The sequence below is a fragment of the Arachis stenosperma genome, chromosome 3 (assembly GCF_014773155.1).
Source record: "Arachis stenosperma cultivar V10309 chromosome 3, arast.V10309.gnm1.PFL2, whole genome shotgun sequence".
NCBI classification, from domain to species: Eukaryota; Viridiplantae; Streptophyta; class Magnoliopsida; order Fabales; family Fabaceae; genus Arachis; species Arachis stenosperma.
The window spans coordinates 2,184,504-2,201,349 of NC_080379.1; the positions used below are offsets into that span (position 1 = coordinate 2,184,504).

General features: G+C 32.4%; 1 protein-coding gene and 1 long non-coding RNA gene across 2 annotated transcripts; one reads left to right on the forward strand and one right to left on the reverse strand.

The window, feature by feature from the left end:
- The first annotated feature begins 7,632 nt into the window (after positions 1–7,632).
- Positions 7,633–9,022, forward strand: LOC130969297 (aquaporin TIP1-2-like). The gene is made up of 3 exons (XM_057894959.1): positions 7,633–7,824; positions 8,126–8,376; positions 8,465–9,022. Exons 1-3 carry the CDS (start codon positions 7,692–7,694, stop codon positions 8,837–8,839), a joined length of 759 nt encoding a protein of 252 aa, XP_057750942.1. The 5' UTR covers positions 7,633–7,691; the 3' UTR covers positions 8,840–9,022.
- A 127-nt stretch (positions 9,023–9,149) lies between these two features.
- LOC130969300 (uncharacterized) lies at positions 9,150–15,247 on the reverse strand. Its single transcript, XR_009081839.1, has 3 exons — positions 13,652–15,247; positions 9,913–13,554; positions 9,150–9,632 (listed from the first exon to the last, which is right to left on the reverse strand). It is a non-coding gene; the product is annotated as an uncharacterized LOC130969300 (long non-coding RNA).
- Positions 15,248–16,846: the final 1,599 nt, after the last annotated feature.

Genomic DNA, 16,846 nt, shown 5'->3' on the forward strand with positions numbered 1-16,846 from the left:
TTTGAGAAAATAACATTGTCTTAGGAGGAACACAAAAGTTATTTTTTGTTGAGTTCAAACTTCAAACACTTTAACCTTTATTTTCAATCATTTTTATTTTGTTTTTGAATCAACAACAGCTGAAGTACTCTTTCTATAAATCTGGGTGTTTCTGCTTCACATTTTGTTCTTTTCCTAAACACCCTTTGACGAAAGGTTTTACTTTTTGTGGTAAAGAATTTTTTTTATTTTTATAGCTGTTACAATAAGATCTCAACCCTACTTATTTTTTAGAATAACACATAAAAAAATTTATATCCAAATCTTTTAGCCTCGCCAACAGCTCATCATTTAATTTTTATTTTCTTACAGCTGTTAGATTTTATTTTTATTTTCAATTACAACTAATTTCGATTAATACACACGCTTGGAGGTTATTAATCATTATTATATTGTTAGCTCTTGCCTTTCTTCTTTTTTCTTTTTTACTTTACAATATCATAAAAAAAACCTTTTCATATTCAATTAGAAGAGCAATATTAAAATTCTATCAATGAATTATTAGTATATAATTATTAAATTTTAAAGTATGTGATTTTATAACATAATATTAAAAAAAATTTTAAAGACCTAAAATTCGATTTTTAATATTAAAAAAAAATTTACATTTCAAACCAAAAATAGTGTTATATATAATCATTTGTGTGTTTTAAACTTAAAAAATTCTCTTGTATGATAATAAATTATATCTTTTTTTATCAGTTTGAATTTTTACCGTAAATGATTTTATTCAAAAAAATACTGAAAACAATTGAAAATTGAATAACTTGGTATAGCTTTTACCTACATTCATTTACATTGTTTGAAGACATAAATTATGGCAGATAAAATAAAAAACTTTTTGTCACCACATTTATGAGTGTTAAAATATAGATGTTGAAACCAAGTTGGGTTAGTTTAGTAGTTAGCTCACTAATCCGCTTAAGCAAGTGTCGAAGGTTTGAATTTCGCTGTGTGCATGCAGCAACCCATTGACCAGCAACAAACCCTTAAATAAAGCTCAGTACCGCAACGAATTAGGGTGTGTTTGATAACCACGTTTGAAGGAAAAAAGCACGTTAGAACTTCTTGAAAGTTTCACTTTTTTGTTTGGCTAATTTTCTTCTCTACAGACGCAGAAGTGCTTTTGTTCCTAAACCCACGTTTACAAGAAGCAATAATTTCTAGCTTCTCCGTTGCACTAACGTGCTTTTAGTTAATACCTTTAATATTTATTTTTCTTTTACCAACTTTATCCTTTATACATATTATTGCATTATTTATAGAATTCTTATTATTCCTCTCTATATGAATTCTTTTTTATTATTTTTTATTAATTTTTTTATTTGACATTATATATTTTTATAGTTATAATTTTTGTGTATTATATTTATTATTATCTTTTTATAATAGAATTTATTGATCCCATTAGATAATAATAATAATAGTTAAAAATTATAATGTACTAAAAAAGAGTACTAAGAGTATTAAAAATATACTATATAAAAAATATATAAGAAAAAAATATAAAAAAATTAAACAGGTATAAAAAAATAATATTATAATTTAATGTCATATCCTTTTAAGTAATTATCTATCTAAAAGTGATTTTAACTAATATTATCCAAACAAAATTTATTTTATCAAAATCAATTTTGGTAAAGAGTTGCCAAACATAAATCATGTTAACACAAACTTACTTCTATCCAAAATCAATTCTATAAAATCACTTTTATTCAAACTCCAGTTTGACCAACCACAATCCAAACACACACTTAGTCTTTAGTCTGTTAAGTTGGAAACCGTGGAAACAAAAAAAAAACATAGATGTTGGACACAATTTTTAACATTATCTTGCAACTGCCACACTACCATACCCTATACTATAGTATACTATATTATAGTATACTAGATTGAGATGTGTTTGAAGCCTGTACTATCCGATAAAACTGAAGGCTATATAATAGTTGACTTGTCATCCATGCCCTTAATTAATTTCTCTATAGCTACCATTATTTTGCATTTCAATCATTTGCCCCTTTCACGTTTTTATACAAGTTTAGGAACATGGCAGGAGGAAGCAGGATACCACCTCTTTATGTCCCATATTTATGCCTTTCTTTTTTTTAGATAAAATTTTATTTAGAAATTAACATGATATATTTTTGCTAATTTCAAGACATAATTAATATAATTTGAATCTCATAAATTATTTTAATACACACAGTTTATATGAAGTATTATTCTAGAGTTTATCTCCAACTAATATATTTTTATGCATATAAAATGAAATTTAAATTTAACATTTATTTAGCTTATTGATGTTAAGAATATGTATTTAAAAAAAAGGCTTTTTTTATCTTTGAAGAGAAAAGAAAGTAACCCACAATAAATTTATTACTTTTAAAATTGATTTTCAGCCGAAATAAGAAATAAAAAGAAGTTCACACAATAGACAAATAATAAGTCTTTCTTATTAAAACAACTAAACAAGAGAAAGCAAAACTTCACTTCCCTGATCACTTACTACAATAATTAATTATTATGTAATTAGCTTAGATTGTGCCATCCAATAATTAAAAACTTTGTTAGTGCTCCTCTAATAATAAATATTTTTTTTTTTGGTAAATATTATTAGTATTTTAATTTAGTTTTTGTTTGTTTTGAAGGAGGAAACGTACAAAGCCGCACAAGCTAATGGATGCAACATAACAACAAAGCTTTGAATACGACAAAAGTTGCTGAAGTTAATTATCATTGAAAAAGTCATTAACACCTTAATACGATGTATCTAGCACTATATGTAGCTGCATCAACAACACATGCACATGCATTTGTGTTCGTGTTTGTGTAATGTTTGTTCACATAATAATAATAATAATAATCTTTATTGTTTTGCTTTGTCGTCATTTATATGCACCTCCAAAAAGTTGACTAAGCAAATGAATTTAATTTTAATGTATGCAGTATGAAGAGTTTTACAACGCTCCTCTCATTTAATTAAATTTACATTTTTGGATAAATTTTTAAGTTATATATTTAGAAATTAGTTATTTTTATTAATATAATAATAAATAATTAATTATTTGTGTAAGGAGATATAAACCTTGTTTTATATATACATCAATTTATTAATTTGAGATAGATTTGTAAATAAAATTTGGATAATTTTAAAAATTAGATGAATATTTTAGCAAAAAATGATGAGAAAAAGTGGTGGTTCATTAATTCTTTGCTATTATTTGGATAATTTGGTTAAAAAATAATGACTGAATTTCAAAAATCAAATCTAAAAGTGTGATGGAAATTATGAACAGACCCTTTAACTTTTCTGATAAATAGTTTGGTGGTGAATCCTTTAATTATTGATAACAATGTTGAAGATGACTAGAAATTAATATAAACTGAGTTGTCAGCTGTTGTTTATTGGTGTTTTATTTATTTTAATAATTATCTTATTGTGTTAAACTCTCTTTACTTCTAAATTAATTTTTGACTTGTCAAATTGAGAAATAGTATAAATTAAAAAAAATGTAGAAGTTAGATTCACATTTGTGTAGGTATAATTAATTACAGAAAGGCTCTATATACTGAGATTGACTACATTATTAATTTATTATGCATGTTTGATATATACGGATGAGATGACTGTGGTTAATTCAAGCAATGTAATTAGATCAAATAATTTAATTAATTGAGCTGTAACAGAATATTTTTCTTGTTTAACAAAGCAGTTTTCAATTACTATGAATTTATAAGACCACGTTTGATGAGAAATTTGTAGCTATATATGTAGCTTAATTATTTTGACAAATTAAATCCTATGTATACAGACTATGAAACCGGTGTGCTGCCGCGTTATTTTTGACACCATTTCACTTGAGAATTAAGATTACTATACGTACATCTGATTCAAATTAAAAGCAATTATATATTTATATCCATTCCTAAAAGCTAAGATATTATTATTATGGAGTTGAGTTCTTATTTAGGATAGCATGTTTGTGGAATGAAGTGCACATGGAGACAGCAGATTGATTCATGTGCAGCATCCAAGGTTGAGACACGTCCATCACCAACTTCACTTCTCTACTTCTTCCTACTAATCACTAATGTATATATGTTCACACTTCACATCTCACTTTCAAGTCTAAACATGAACATCAACTCTAGACTATACTTCAGGGGCGGCACTTAGTTTAAGTCCCTTCAACTTTCAACTTTATTTTTAATAGATATAATTATTTATGTATTTTTATCTGTTAATTCAATTTTATTAATTCAAAAAGTTCATAAAAACTTTTAAGATAAAAAAAGTCTAAAATTCAATCTTCATTATTGTAACAAATGCAATGCATTGCAATATACTATTAATACCGTTACATTATCAACAATATTTTTACCAACTTCTACTGACTTTTGTTTATGGCTATATTTAATAGAAATATTTTTGTGAATGTGTCTAATAAAAATATTTGTTTTATGGCTATGTCATAGAAGTGTCTTTATAAATGTATTTTCTAGATGTGTCTTCTTATACATGTGTTTAAAATATAATAATTAATTATTATTGACAATAAATTGACACATAATATATTAGTATCCTATACTTTTTTATATACTATATATGAACACATGGTATCTGATATATATATTTAATATATTCCTCAATCTAGCATCACAATAATTAATCTATCACGACAATAATTAATCTATCACGAATTAAATTCTATTTAAAGATTTGTTATTAATTAATGAGTTATTGTATTTATAAAATAGTATTCAAACTTTTAATACTTACCTGAACAACCGGATGAATTAACCACTCAACCAACTCAGTTGGTTTGAGTTGGTTATACATAATCGGATGAGACTTGGCCAGGTTTATTTTCCATACATCAATTATTATAGGCTTATGTAATTAATTAGTTCCTGGTGTTGATATTTATTTAAAAGTTCAACAACAACAGTATTTTTTTTGTTTTTATTTTTCCTAGAATAAGATATTATACGATAACGGGCTAATAACCAGACAATGTAAATAAGTGGCCAAAAAGCAATGCAAAAATGAACCCTTTAATTTTTTTTTTTCAACTTTAGAACAAAACTATAATGATTACATAGAAATGAAAGGCACAAAGGCTCCTATCTATTGCAGAAAGGGAGACAAGCTGGTGAATGAGTTGGTGTTTATTAGTTATGTGTGAATGTGTGATGCCCCCCACATGAAAACAAACCGAATCTACTCAAAACTTTAATCCTTCCTTTTTAGATAAATAGTAACTTAGGTCAAATAATGTTCAAAGTAATTTCAATTTGCAATGATTTTATTAGATGCTTCCTTGAGAATATAAAAGAGTATTGTAGCCAAACTATAACATCACATGCAATTGCCTTATTCTTATGTTTTTGTTTCTTGTTGATTGGAATATTAAAGGGATCGTAGTCTAAAAGTGTAACGCTCCAATAATAATTATAATTACTTCCAAGATGCATGACTTTTTTTTAAATTAAAATGAAAATTTGGCAAGGTTGTGAATAGGTGAAAATGAAATTATTTCACAAAGAAGAAGAAGAAATCCGAAGGTACAAAAATGATGGAGAGAGTTAGAATGCAAGTACAAAGTGTAAATCATGTCGCTCAGCGTTTGAATATACACTTTTTGCCAACACATATGCTTACTAATAATTATGCTTTACTTTGAAGTTTGTTCATGACTTCATCATGTATATATATGCCAAGGATTCTGGATTTCTAATACTTGTTCCTCAGGTAAATATTGAAATTAAAATTAAATCACCATGCCAAAAATAAATATGTTCTCTTTAAATTAATTTATTTTGTTGGAACTGAAAAATAATGCATGTTAGGCCCCTATATTTGTTTTTGGTCAACACTAAGTTGGGTTGAAACTTTAGGGCTTATATTTGGCCCATAAAACAGAGATTTGATTGAGTAGGCCCATATTTCAGACTCCCCTATAACAACTAAAACCTTAAATTTTAGGCCCATTTAAACATGGACTGGATCAACATTGCAATGATGGAACCTTCTGAAGTTTTTGCTTCCGAAGTACTGAAATTTCGACCCTTAAAAAAAAAAGAAAAATTATGTCCAAAAACACAGAAAAAGAAAAGAAAAGAAAATGTATTGAACTCTATTCTTTTATTTTTCTTCTCAGAACCTCCTTCGAGAAAAATAGTATAGTCTTAAGTTCACTTTGCACTAATAAATTTTTTAACACCCAAAAAAAAAAGTGATGAATTCTTGTTATAAAGTTCTCTAGATTCATCACTTTCAAATCCATGACAATAATCAAATACTACCTTGGTATATCATGGTACCAATACACTCCTATCATCACAATTCACAAGTCACAGCACATACAACATCACTATCAAATTCCAAAATCCAGTTATTTCTAAATTCGTTAAGCCGTCCATAATTAAATTAATGAAGCCGATAAGTTTAAATATTAAGACATTTTTGTAGGGCTAGGAACCAGGGGGTATATAATAGGACAACTATTTTTAAAAATTTGAAAAATACTTGTGGATCCATCATATTTGAGGACATACATTTAAATAGTACTTGGTAGCTATATTAGTGGTTCAGATTCAATCCATAAACTCAGGTATTATTATTTTAATGTAAAATTAGCAGTCGTAACTAGCTTTATGCATGATTTTATATTTCTATGCTTATACATTCAAATAAATCCAACCCACTATGTTCCACCTTCTCCCAAAGCTACCTACTTATTTTTCAATTTTATCTAACAACTCACTTTAGCTAATACTATAGTGAGTAGTGACATAATGCTTAGGCTAAGTCTAATCTTAGAAAGAAAAAAAAAATGTTGCTATTTAGTACAAGAACGAGGTAACAAAATTTATAACAAAAATTACATGTAACTAATGTAACATAGTTATTATCGTGAATTTTTTTGTCCCTTCCAAACACAATGAAAATGACAATTATTATACATCGTATATAATAGAAAAAATAATAAAGTCAGTTTTGTATGCAGAAAGTAATATTTTAAGAATTGATTTTTGCAAAATCTTTACAAAATTATATTGCAAAACAAAGTAAATCAATATAAAATAAAGTGACAAATAAATTTATAAAAATTTATATTTTAAACAGATTAATCTTAAAAAAAATATTAATAAAATTTTATAAAATAACAGATATAGATATACTACTTTTAAATTAATCTCTATAATTAGAATAAAAAATCTTAATTTAAACTAACTAAATTTATGTTTATTATCTTAAAAAATTTTATTAATATTTTTTAAAAAAAATTAATTTATTCGAAATATAAATATTCTAAATTTATTTGTGACTTTATTAGTGATATATAAATTTGGGTCCAAATGGTAATGAAAGGCCCCACTAATCACGAGTCAGTCATCGGTCGGTGATCCAGCCTCCATAGCATCACATCACACCGTCCACGTGGCATCACCAGAACAAACCGGAGGCCCCGACATTTTTCTTTTCAACCATTTTTCCCTTGTGCTTTTTTGCTCTACAACTTCGACAACGTTACATACACCAAATATTCATATTCTAAGTGCTATATATACAACTAGTTTAGGAGCAATATCGCATCAAGAAGCTTATTAGCAACCTAAGGTAACATTTGTTAATTAAATAAAAAAAAATGCCGATTTCTAGAATCGCCATTGGAAATGCTTCAGAGTTCAGCCAAGCTGATGCACTTAAGGCTGCACTTGCAGAGTTCATCTCCATGCTTATCTTTGTCTTTGCTGGGGAAGGCTCTGGCATGGCTTATAGTAAGCTCTAACAATCTTTCACATAAATAATATTACAAGTGTTTCCTAATAAATAGTTATATTTTTAATTTATTTTTTTAATTATTAAAAAATATCAAATTTTAAATTTTTAATTATAATAAATTTGATGGTGAAAACTCAAAGTACAATTAACTTTACATAAAACTAATAACTAAAAGCATTAGATGAAAATTTAGTTAAATTAATCAAACTATTTAACAATTTTCAACTGAATTTGATGGTACCTGAGTTTTTAACCATTCTGATATTAATTTAATGGGTGGATGTTTGGTTTTGACAGACAAGCTGACGAATAATGGCGCAGCAACACCAGCTGGTGTAGTGGCGGCTTCTCTCTCCCATGCCTTTGCACTTTTCGTGGCGGTTTCCGTGGGTGCTAACATCTCCGGTGGCCATGTCAACCCTGCCGTCACATTTGGCGCCTTTGTCGGTGGCCACATTACCCTCCTTAGAAGCATTTTGTACTGGATTGCTCAGTTGCTTGGTTCCATTGTTGCTTGCTTGCTCCTTAAATTCGCCACTGGTGGATTGGTAAGAAGATAACTAAATTATTTGATAAAAAGTGCATTGGTTATTGGATAACTAAATTTAAGGAAACCTTTTATTCATGTTATTGCAGGAAACATCTGCATTTGCACTTTCATCTGGGGTTGGAGCAGCAAATGCATTAGTTTTTGAGATAGTGATGACTTTTGGGTTGGTGTACACAGTTTATGCAACTGCAGTGGACCCAAAGAAGGGTGACATAGGAATAATTGCACCAATTGCAATTGGCTTCATTGTTGGTGCAAACATCTTGGCTGGTGGTGCCTTTGATGGTGCATCCATGAACCCAGCAGTGTCATTTGGGCCTGCTGTTGTTAGCGGGACCTGGGCCAACCATTGGGTCTATTGGGTTGGCCCATTTATTGGTGCAGGAATTGCTGCACTTGTCTATGAGCTTTTCTTCATCAACCAAAACACTCATGAGCAGCTTCCAACCACAGATTATTGAAAGACCTGAACTCCTGATGAAGGGTAAAACAGTAAAACCACACACTTGAGTTTATTTTTTTAAAAGTGTGGTGGATGGTTTGTTATTTGTTTGGCTTCCCATATATGGATGTTTGATCTCTGTTGTTTTTGTTTGTACCTTGTAATATTTCCTTTTTCTCAACATGTTGATTCCTGTTTACTACTTTGCAATGTTCTGTAAGAAAATATCATTTTAGTCAAACTCTACACTATTTACATATGATCAACTTAAAGAGAAAAACCATTAATCTTGATACTAAAATCATTGGATAAAAACCATTAATCTTGACACTAAAATCTGTAGTTTAACAAGCAACAACATACACATTCTTCCAAAGGAGTGAACTAGTTTGAACAAGTTAACTTTCTAAGCTATTTTATTGAATATGTCAATAACTCAATATGAATCCACAAAAGGTAGAAATCAGCAGAGTTTACAGAACTACACATTCTCTAGCATGCAAGAACTGCATTAGCTAGCATCATTACAATGTCTGTAAGTCAGAAAAAGATTCGTATATGCAAATACAAATCAGTGTCTGCAGCGCCCCCATTAAAGAAAGTTATTATCTCAGCTTGATTGAATGTGTGTATATCAGTATATGGAACTAATAATACATATTCAGAAGTTCAACAAGGTGCCAATAACAACCAAGATCAATGGCTCCTCATGCTCTTTTCTTATCTTGGCACTTAAAGAGTTTTGAACATCGCTGCTTGAACAAATGCAGATAAAGTTTGAGCCAAAGGAATGGATAAATGATAAGTTCAACCTGATTCAAAGAAATGGATCATAAATTAACACTTCACAAAGATAATTACGCACAAAATATATTTAGCAAGGAATAAGTCAGGCCATTTATCATATAACCACTCTTTCTAATTTCTATTTAATGCAAATTAAAGTACCAGCTCCATTTATAGGAAACATATCATATCAGTTACCTTTGTATTTTTTTCTTCTCTTCTTTCTTTTGAAGGGATAATAGCCATAACTTAACTAGTTACAAGAGTAGATAATTCTTGACATATCTAAACAAATGAAAAACATACCTTCAGGAAATCATAGTAGCTAAATCGGAGGCCTGAAAATGCAGAAAGTAACGTACAAGAGAGGAGAAGACAGCCGCAGCGTCACCAAGCCACCCAGCCACCCACGCAGGTTACTTCGGTGAGAGCGAGAGGAGAAGGATAGTCGAGAGGCGGAGAGATAGCACCTAGGTTCTCCCACTAAAGTATAATAATAAATTGCTTGACAATAAAGAAATACACATTTTGACCGATCTCACCTTAAGGAAGAAGAATTACTCAATGCAATTCACACTTCATCACCACCTCTTTCTTCTAGTTCCAACCGTCATCCCACTCCCTCCTTCTAATTACTTCTTTCACCATTTTGTTTCATTAATGGAGTTGTCTTTCTCTCCTAATCCTTCCCCTCCCAATAATGTTTTTTCTTAGAAATTTAGCGAGGTTATATTTCTCACCTCTTTTGTTACTATCACCACCACCACCACTAAAAATGGCTTTTTAATGTCCATTAATTTGTGATTGCGATGCATGCAAGACTTCTAAGAAGCATTCTTTTATCGCTGCACAACTGGAGCAATAAATCCAAATCCACCCGTGCCATAACTAAACTGAACGAAGGAGATGTTCTTACAAGATTCACGTTGGGACAAGATTTTGAATTTGCTGAGATAGAAGCTTGAGATAGAAGCTTTAGTGGACACTGGAAGTGATATAGTGTGGGAACTCACTAAATCCTCACAAAAGCTTCTAACTTGCAAAAATACAAGTTCCTTATTGCAATGATCCACAGTGTCATCGCCTAGATATTGATTGCAAATTATGCATACTTGAAAGTGTCCATTGTAGGTTCCAACAAGAATATATTTGGGAGATACATTTACAGAAACTTTCTTTTGAGTGACAAAATTTGGATTAAAACAATAGGGCTGAACTAGGAAAAATTATCTTTGGCTATAACTATTGGATTGTACAATTGGGTTGAATCAGGTTCCTTCTCTTTCGTCAAACAGCTTGGCATTGAAAAATTTTCGTATTACATTTCTTCCCTAGGAAAACAGGTATCTTAAAGATTTGGTTTGCATAGAACAGAGTTCCCAGCACGTTTCAACCTAGTATCACAACGTCATCCATTATATTACATTAATGTTAAGCGTATTACCGTGGAAAATATTATACTAAATATGCCGAAGAGAACTTTTAAATTAAAACTTAGTGTAAGGAATTCTATTGTAAACACTGTCACTAAATTCACATAGTTGATATCCCCGCCTATGACCTCCAGTAAAAGAGGTGCGTGAACATACAATGGAATTTGCCTTAAAGTTTGATTCTCAATTATTGAACTATGCGATGTAATAAGAAAGGTTCCTACTTTGAAATTTCATTTTTCTCCAAATGTCGTGCATTTAGACTTGGATAGAATTTTCATACAGGGAGATTTGGATATGTTTAGCTTTCATGAAAATAACTAAAGAAGATGGTACTTCAATCTTTGGTAATATCTAAATGATAAACTATGAAGTGGGATATGACAAGACGGTTAGAAATAGCAATCAGATAATAATGATTGATTGCTATTTTTAACCGTCTTGTATGCTACACTGAACATTCTTTAGCCTTAAAGTAAATTTCTTTGAGAACGTCCTATCCCACTTCATAGTTTGTTATTTGGATATTACCAAATATTGAAATACCATCTTCTTCAGTTGTCTTCGTGAAAGGTAAACACATCAAAATCACTCCATATGAAAAACTTAAACGAATCCAAATGCACAATAACATTTGGAGTGAAATTTTATCGTAGGAGTTTTCCTTATTGCATCTTTGGACTTCACATAGCACAATCATTTAGAATCAAGCTACCAGGAGATTATAGACCGGCGATACGAACCATGTGAACTTAGTTCGAATATCTACAATAAAATTTCTTTTATCTTTAGGTTTTAATTCAAAAGTTCTCTTTGGCATATCTAGTATAGTATTTCCCATGGTAATACACTTAACATTAATGTAATAAAATTGATGACGCCGTGATACCAAGGTGAAACATGCTATAATGGCATGCGAACCAAACCAAATCTTTAAGATAACTGTTTTTCCTACGGAAGAAATGCAATGCGAAAATCTTTCTAGGCCAAGCTATTTGACGAAGATGAAGGAACCTGCAATTATTCCTCTAACTTTCACCTTGCATATGTAGTCCAACTTACAGCCAAAGATGATTTCTCGTAGTTTCAAAAGAGTACCGTGACCATTGTTTTAATCCAAACTTTGTCCCTCGCAAGAAAGCCTTATGTAAATATGCCTCCTAAATATTCTTGTTGGAACTGCAATGGACACTTCCAAGTATACATAATTTGCAATCAATACCTAGGCAGTTACATTATGGATCATTACAATAACTAACTCTAGAGTTTTTGTTTGTAGGTTAGAAGTCCTTGTGGAGATTTATTGAGTCCCCATTACTTCCCCTTTCCACTAAAGCTTTTATCTCATTAAATTCAAAATCATGTCTCACCGTGAACCTTGTAAGAACATGTCCTTCTCCAGTTGCAACGGCGATAAAGAATTATTCTTAAAAGTCTTGCATGCATCACAATCACAAATTATTGACATTGAAAAACCATTTTTGGTGGTAGAACGTGAACTGAGGTGTGAATAGATAAAATAGAAGAGGTAAGAAATGTAACCTTACTAAATTTCTAAGAAAAAACATTCTTAGAAAAGGGAAGGATTAGGAGATGAAGACAACTCCATTAATGAAACAAAAGGAGGTGAAAGAAGTTATTGGAAGAAGGAAGTGGTGATGACGGTTGAAACTAGAAGAAATAAGTGGTGATGAAATGTGAATTGCATTGAGTGATTCTTCCACATCCAAGTAGGGTCGGTCAAAATGTGTATTTCTTATTGTCAAGCAACTTATTATTATACTTTAGTATTGTACATTTGTGTGTTGGGTACTAAGCCAGATATTTTTTTTTGGAGTTATATGGATGGCTTGGTGAAGTTGTGGCTGTCTTCTCTCCTGTACGTTGCTGTTGTGGCGGCATTAGTTGCAGGTAAGCACTATGCAATGCGTCTACTCTCTTCTCCTTCTCCCTCTGCTGTGCATTTAAATCTGCTCTGTATTAGTTCATTGTTGCTGACTGAGGAAGTGAGCATCAGATTTCTGGGGATTGGCTTTCAGCCAAAGTGGAGAATCAAAGACGTACTTAGAATGCCAAAGGTAATTTTCTTTCTCCCCATCTTAATAATTGAGCATCAGAAACCAGAACCAATCATAAAACCATGTATATGGCTAATCATAAGCAGTCCGTCACATGAAATAAAATCAACTGATTGACTATTTGCAATAACCATTAAAAAGCAATTGTTATGATTATCATCATAACAATAATGATGACTAGCTGAAAAAGAAAATTGGTATCACGGTAAAAAATAAAACAATCTATTTCAACTAAAGCCTTATATAGTAGCTCAGGTATAAATACCTTCCAACTAACATGTTAAATCAGGAAAGTGATTTGGAGTTGAGGCTTGGTGGATTTTAAGTGGGAATTAACTCGTCTAAATGCATCTTCATTTTACTTACCTCAACACCATGGCAATCTTCACAATGGCACACAATCCCATAATCACTTCCCGAAGCTCTGCTTCTCCAGCCTGCAAATTTCTCAAATTTAGACACTCACATTTTCAACAGCGATACTCATATCTCAAGAAGAGAGCCTACACAATAAGAAGGAAAATCAGTCAATACCTTCACACTCTGAGCATAATTCACTACCAAACATTCAAGAATCCTCATCGCTAGAAGCTCCTTCAGACTTGTTGGGCACCATCTTCAAATCCCTCCTTGACATCATCACCAACTTCAACATCCTTGCCACTATCATTAGCACGCTTATTATTACCACCAACTTCAACAGCTTCGGCATTGTTATTTACTGTATCATTCCCATCCTTTGCGCCACTAACATCATCTTCCAACTTTCTCTTTGGTAGAGACCTTGTAAACCTCCTAAATGGCTCACTCTTAATGTCACCTCCACCACCACCATCTTCACTTTTCACCACCTCACAATTCAAGTCCCCACTTTTCGGCTCGCTCTTGTTCCCTTCCCCGGAACTTAACTTCCTGGACCTCTTTTCGACAGGGCTTTTCACGACCTGAACTGCATTCCCGTTCTTGGAGGCCCTGGTCTGGCCCACTGACCCACAGATCTCGGACTGAGCTTTCATGGCGAATGCAAACTCTCTCGAGACCCGTCCGGATACTAGACAGCAGCACGAACTGCTCCGAATCCGCACAGTTCGCCATGGATGCGCACACACACACTACAGTATCAAGTTCACCACAGCCCCTGAAATCTAATTGGAGTATGAGCTAAGACCCTAAACAAAGAAATCATAAAGTTCAAACCTTATCGAAACTAGTAGCTCTTCCTACTCCCGTTGACCTTATCTGAGCAGGAATCATAAAATTAAAAGCTTGGCAAGCAAATTAGGTTTTCTAGAAATTGCTAAATTAGGGAACTTGGTTGATGAATAGAAAAGGAAAAAGCAAAGTTCTGAAAACCGGACCGGTCATCGACTGCTCTAGTCACTAGTTCACTAGTTTATTGTCTAACCGTGATTCAATCGGAAAAACCGTTCCATAATAAAATAATAAATAAATTATAAATAAACATCCTAAAATATCTTTCAAATTTAAAACCCTACATAAAATTTCACCAACTAAATGTAATTAATCATCAAAATATGCAAAAACTTGCTGCAAATTTGTTGACAATTAACATAGTTATACTTCCATTAAAAATAGCTGGATTGAATTGCAATGCACAAGTTAAAGATAGAGAATATTGCCTTAATGTAGCTGAGTCAAAAAGTAAAACAAAATAGGCCCTTTTAATTCTTTTACGCTAGTAGGCTTCAATATAATCATTACCATACAGAGAAACTTTCTTGAAAGGATTTATGGCAACCAAAACAGGCCCTGCTTTTGTCTGAATTGTAAAAGATATGCCCATAAAGCTGTTATGACTTATGATAAGAAAGCAAATTGATGAGGGAAAAAAATCAGCAATATAAAGACTTACATAGATCATATTCTGGTTGTATCTATATTGTAAGTTGTATAAGACTGAAGCTTCGTTTAAATAACTAAGTTGCATGAGGTCATCCACTCCATCAAGAATATCAGGGTTTGCTGATACTAAGCTTTCATCGTGTACCTTTAAAACCTATGATTAACAAGGTTAAATATTGAAGTTAGTTAATCAGACCAAAAAAGAGCATTTCCCAGTTGTCTCACTGAGTCCAGCTAGATGGAACAAACATCACTGTGTACTGTCGTATTCTAGATCATATCTTACTTTTCCATCAGGCAATGAAACAGCAGACTCAGTTCCAGAAGATTTTATTATCTTCACCAGCTCCCGATTCCCATTTGAAAGTTGAAGCCAACACTGAACATTCTGAAATAACGAACTTCAGAAGTAAGGGAAAGAAATAGAAAATTCTAAACTATCCATGTCTTACTAATAATGACAACAGAAAAACTCAATCTCTGGAACTCAATAATTACATCAGTTATCCAACTAAACAATTGCATCACAGTTATCATAAACTGATTTCAAAGCCTAGAAGCAGAGTGAAATTAAAAACATGAAGCATTTAATAAATTAAAAGATCACCAATTGCAAATTTTTTAATAAAAACAGAAGTTAGAACAATGAAAAATGAAAAATGATTATCGGTTTTCAACCCAATTTTAACAAAGCTCATCACAATGATTAACAACAAAAAGCACTGAAGGAACAGTGAATCGGTAACATGGGCAATGCAAATTCAAGAAACTTTAATAAAATTTAACTACAGAAACAGGCAGTAAAGCAGTAATAGAGTTATCAATTTAAAATTTATCATCAAATACAATCAGTGACAAAGCAAATCAACCAAACACTGACTGAGCATTCTGTTCTGGTTCTGTGACTGGAAAGCAACAAATTCAAGTTGCAGCAACAAATTTAACAAATCCTAGTTAAGTCACGATTTACAGCAACATTTAGATCAGAAACAAGGCAAATTTATTGATTAGCAAGTCAGCAACATGCAAAAATACAGGGAGAAGGGAAATCTGGAAAAGAGAGAACAGGGAAGCGATGGAGCAGGGACTCACCAACGGTCGACGGCGAGTCGGCGACCACCCCACGGAAGGCGACGAAGCAAGAGACAACCCCACGAGTTGCTTCTGCCGCCGGCGACGAGACAGACGAACCACGACATGCCAGCAGTGTGACTGAGACGAATCGAGCAGAGACAACCACGGACGACGAGCAGCAACCAACACGCACAGCTCGAGCACTCACTGGCGGAGGGAGGCGAGATGCGAGCAGACGACGCGGAGGATCCGGCGAAAGGCCCGGTAGCACGAAGACGGAAGTTCTTGCGTGCGCCGGACGGCGGCAGCAGTCTATCACTCCGACAGACGGTGACAAACGATTGGTGGAGACTAAGGTTTGCTTTCTTTGGTGGAGGCTAGGGCAGTTTGCAGGAAACATCTGCATTTGCACTTTCATCTAGGGCTGGAGCAGCAAATGCATTAGTCTTTGAGATAGTGATGACCTTTGGGTTGGTGTACACAGTGTATGCAACTGCAGTGGACCCAAAGAAGGGTAACATTGGAATAATTGCACCAATTGCAATTGGCTTCATTGTTGGTGCAAACATCTTGGCTGGTGGTGCCTTTGATGGTGCATCCATGAACCCAGCAGTGTCATTTGGGCCTGCTGTTGTTAGCTGGACCTGGGCCAACCACTGGGTCTATTGGGTTGGCCCATTTATTGGTGCAGGAATTGCTGCACTTGTCTATGAGCTTTTCTTAATCAACCAAAACACTCATGAGCAGCTTCTAACCACAGATTATTGAGAGACCTGAACTCCTGATGAAGGG

What these genes read in the sequence shown, in the direction of transcription:
- LOC130969297 (XM_057894959.1), top strand. Translation starts at nt 7,692, where the DNA reads ATGCCGATTTCTAGAATCGCCATTGGAAATGCTTCAGAGTTCAGCCAA. An exon ending in AGGCTCTGGCATGGCTTATA is followed by an intron (nt 7,825 to 8,125) that starts GTAAGCTCTAAC and finishes TGGTTTTGACAG; the next exon opens with ACAAGCTGACGAATAATGGC. An exon ending in AATTCGCCACTGGTGGATTG is followed by an intron (nt 8,377 to 8,464) that starts GTAAGAAGATAA and finishes ATGTTATTGCAG; the next exon opens with GAAACATCTGCATTTGCACT.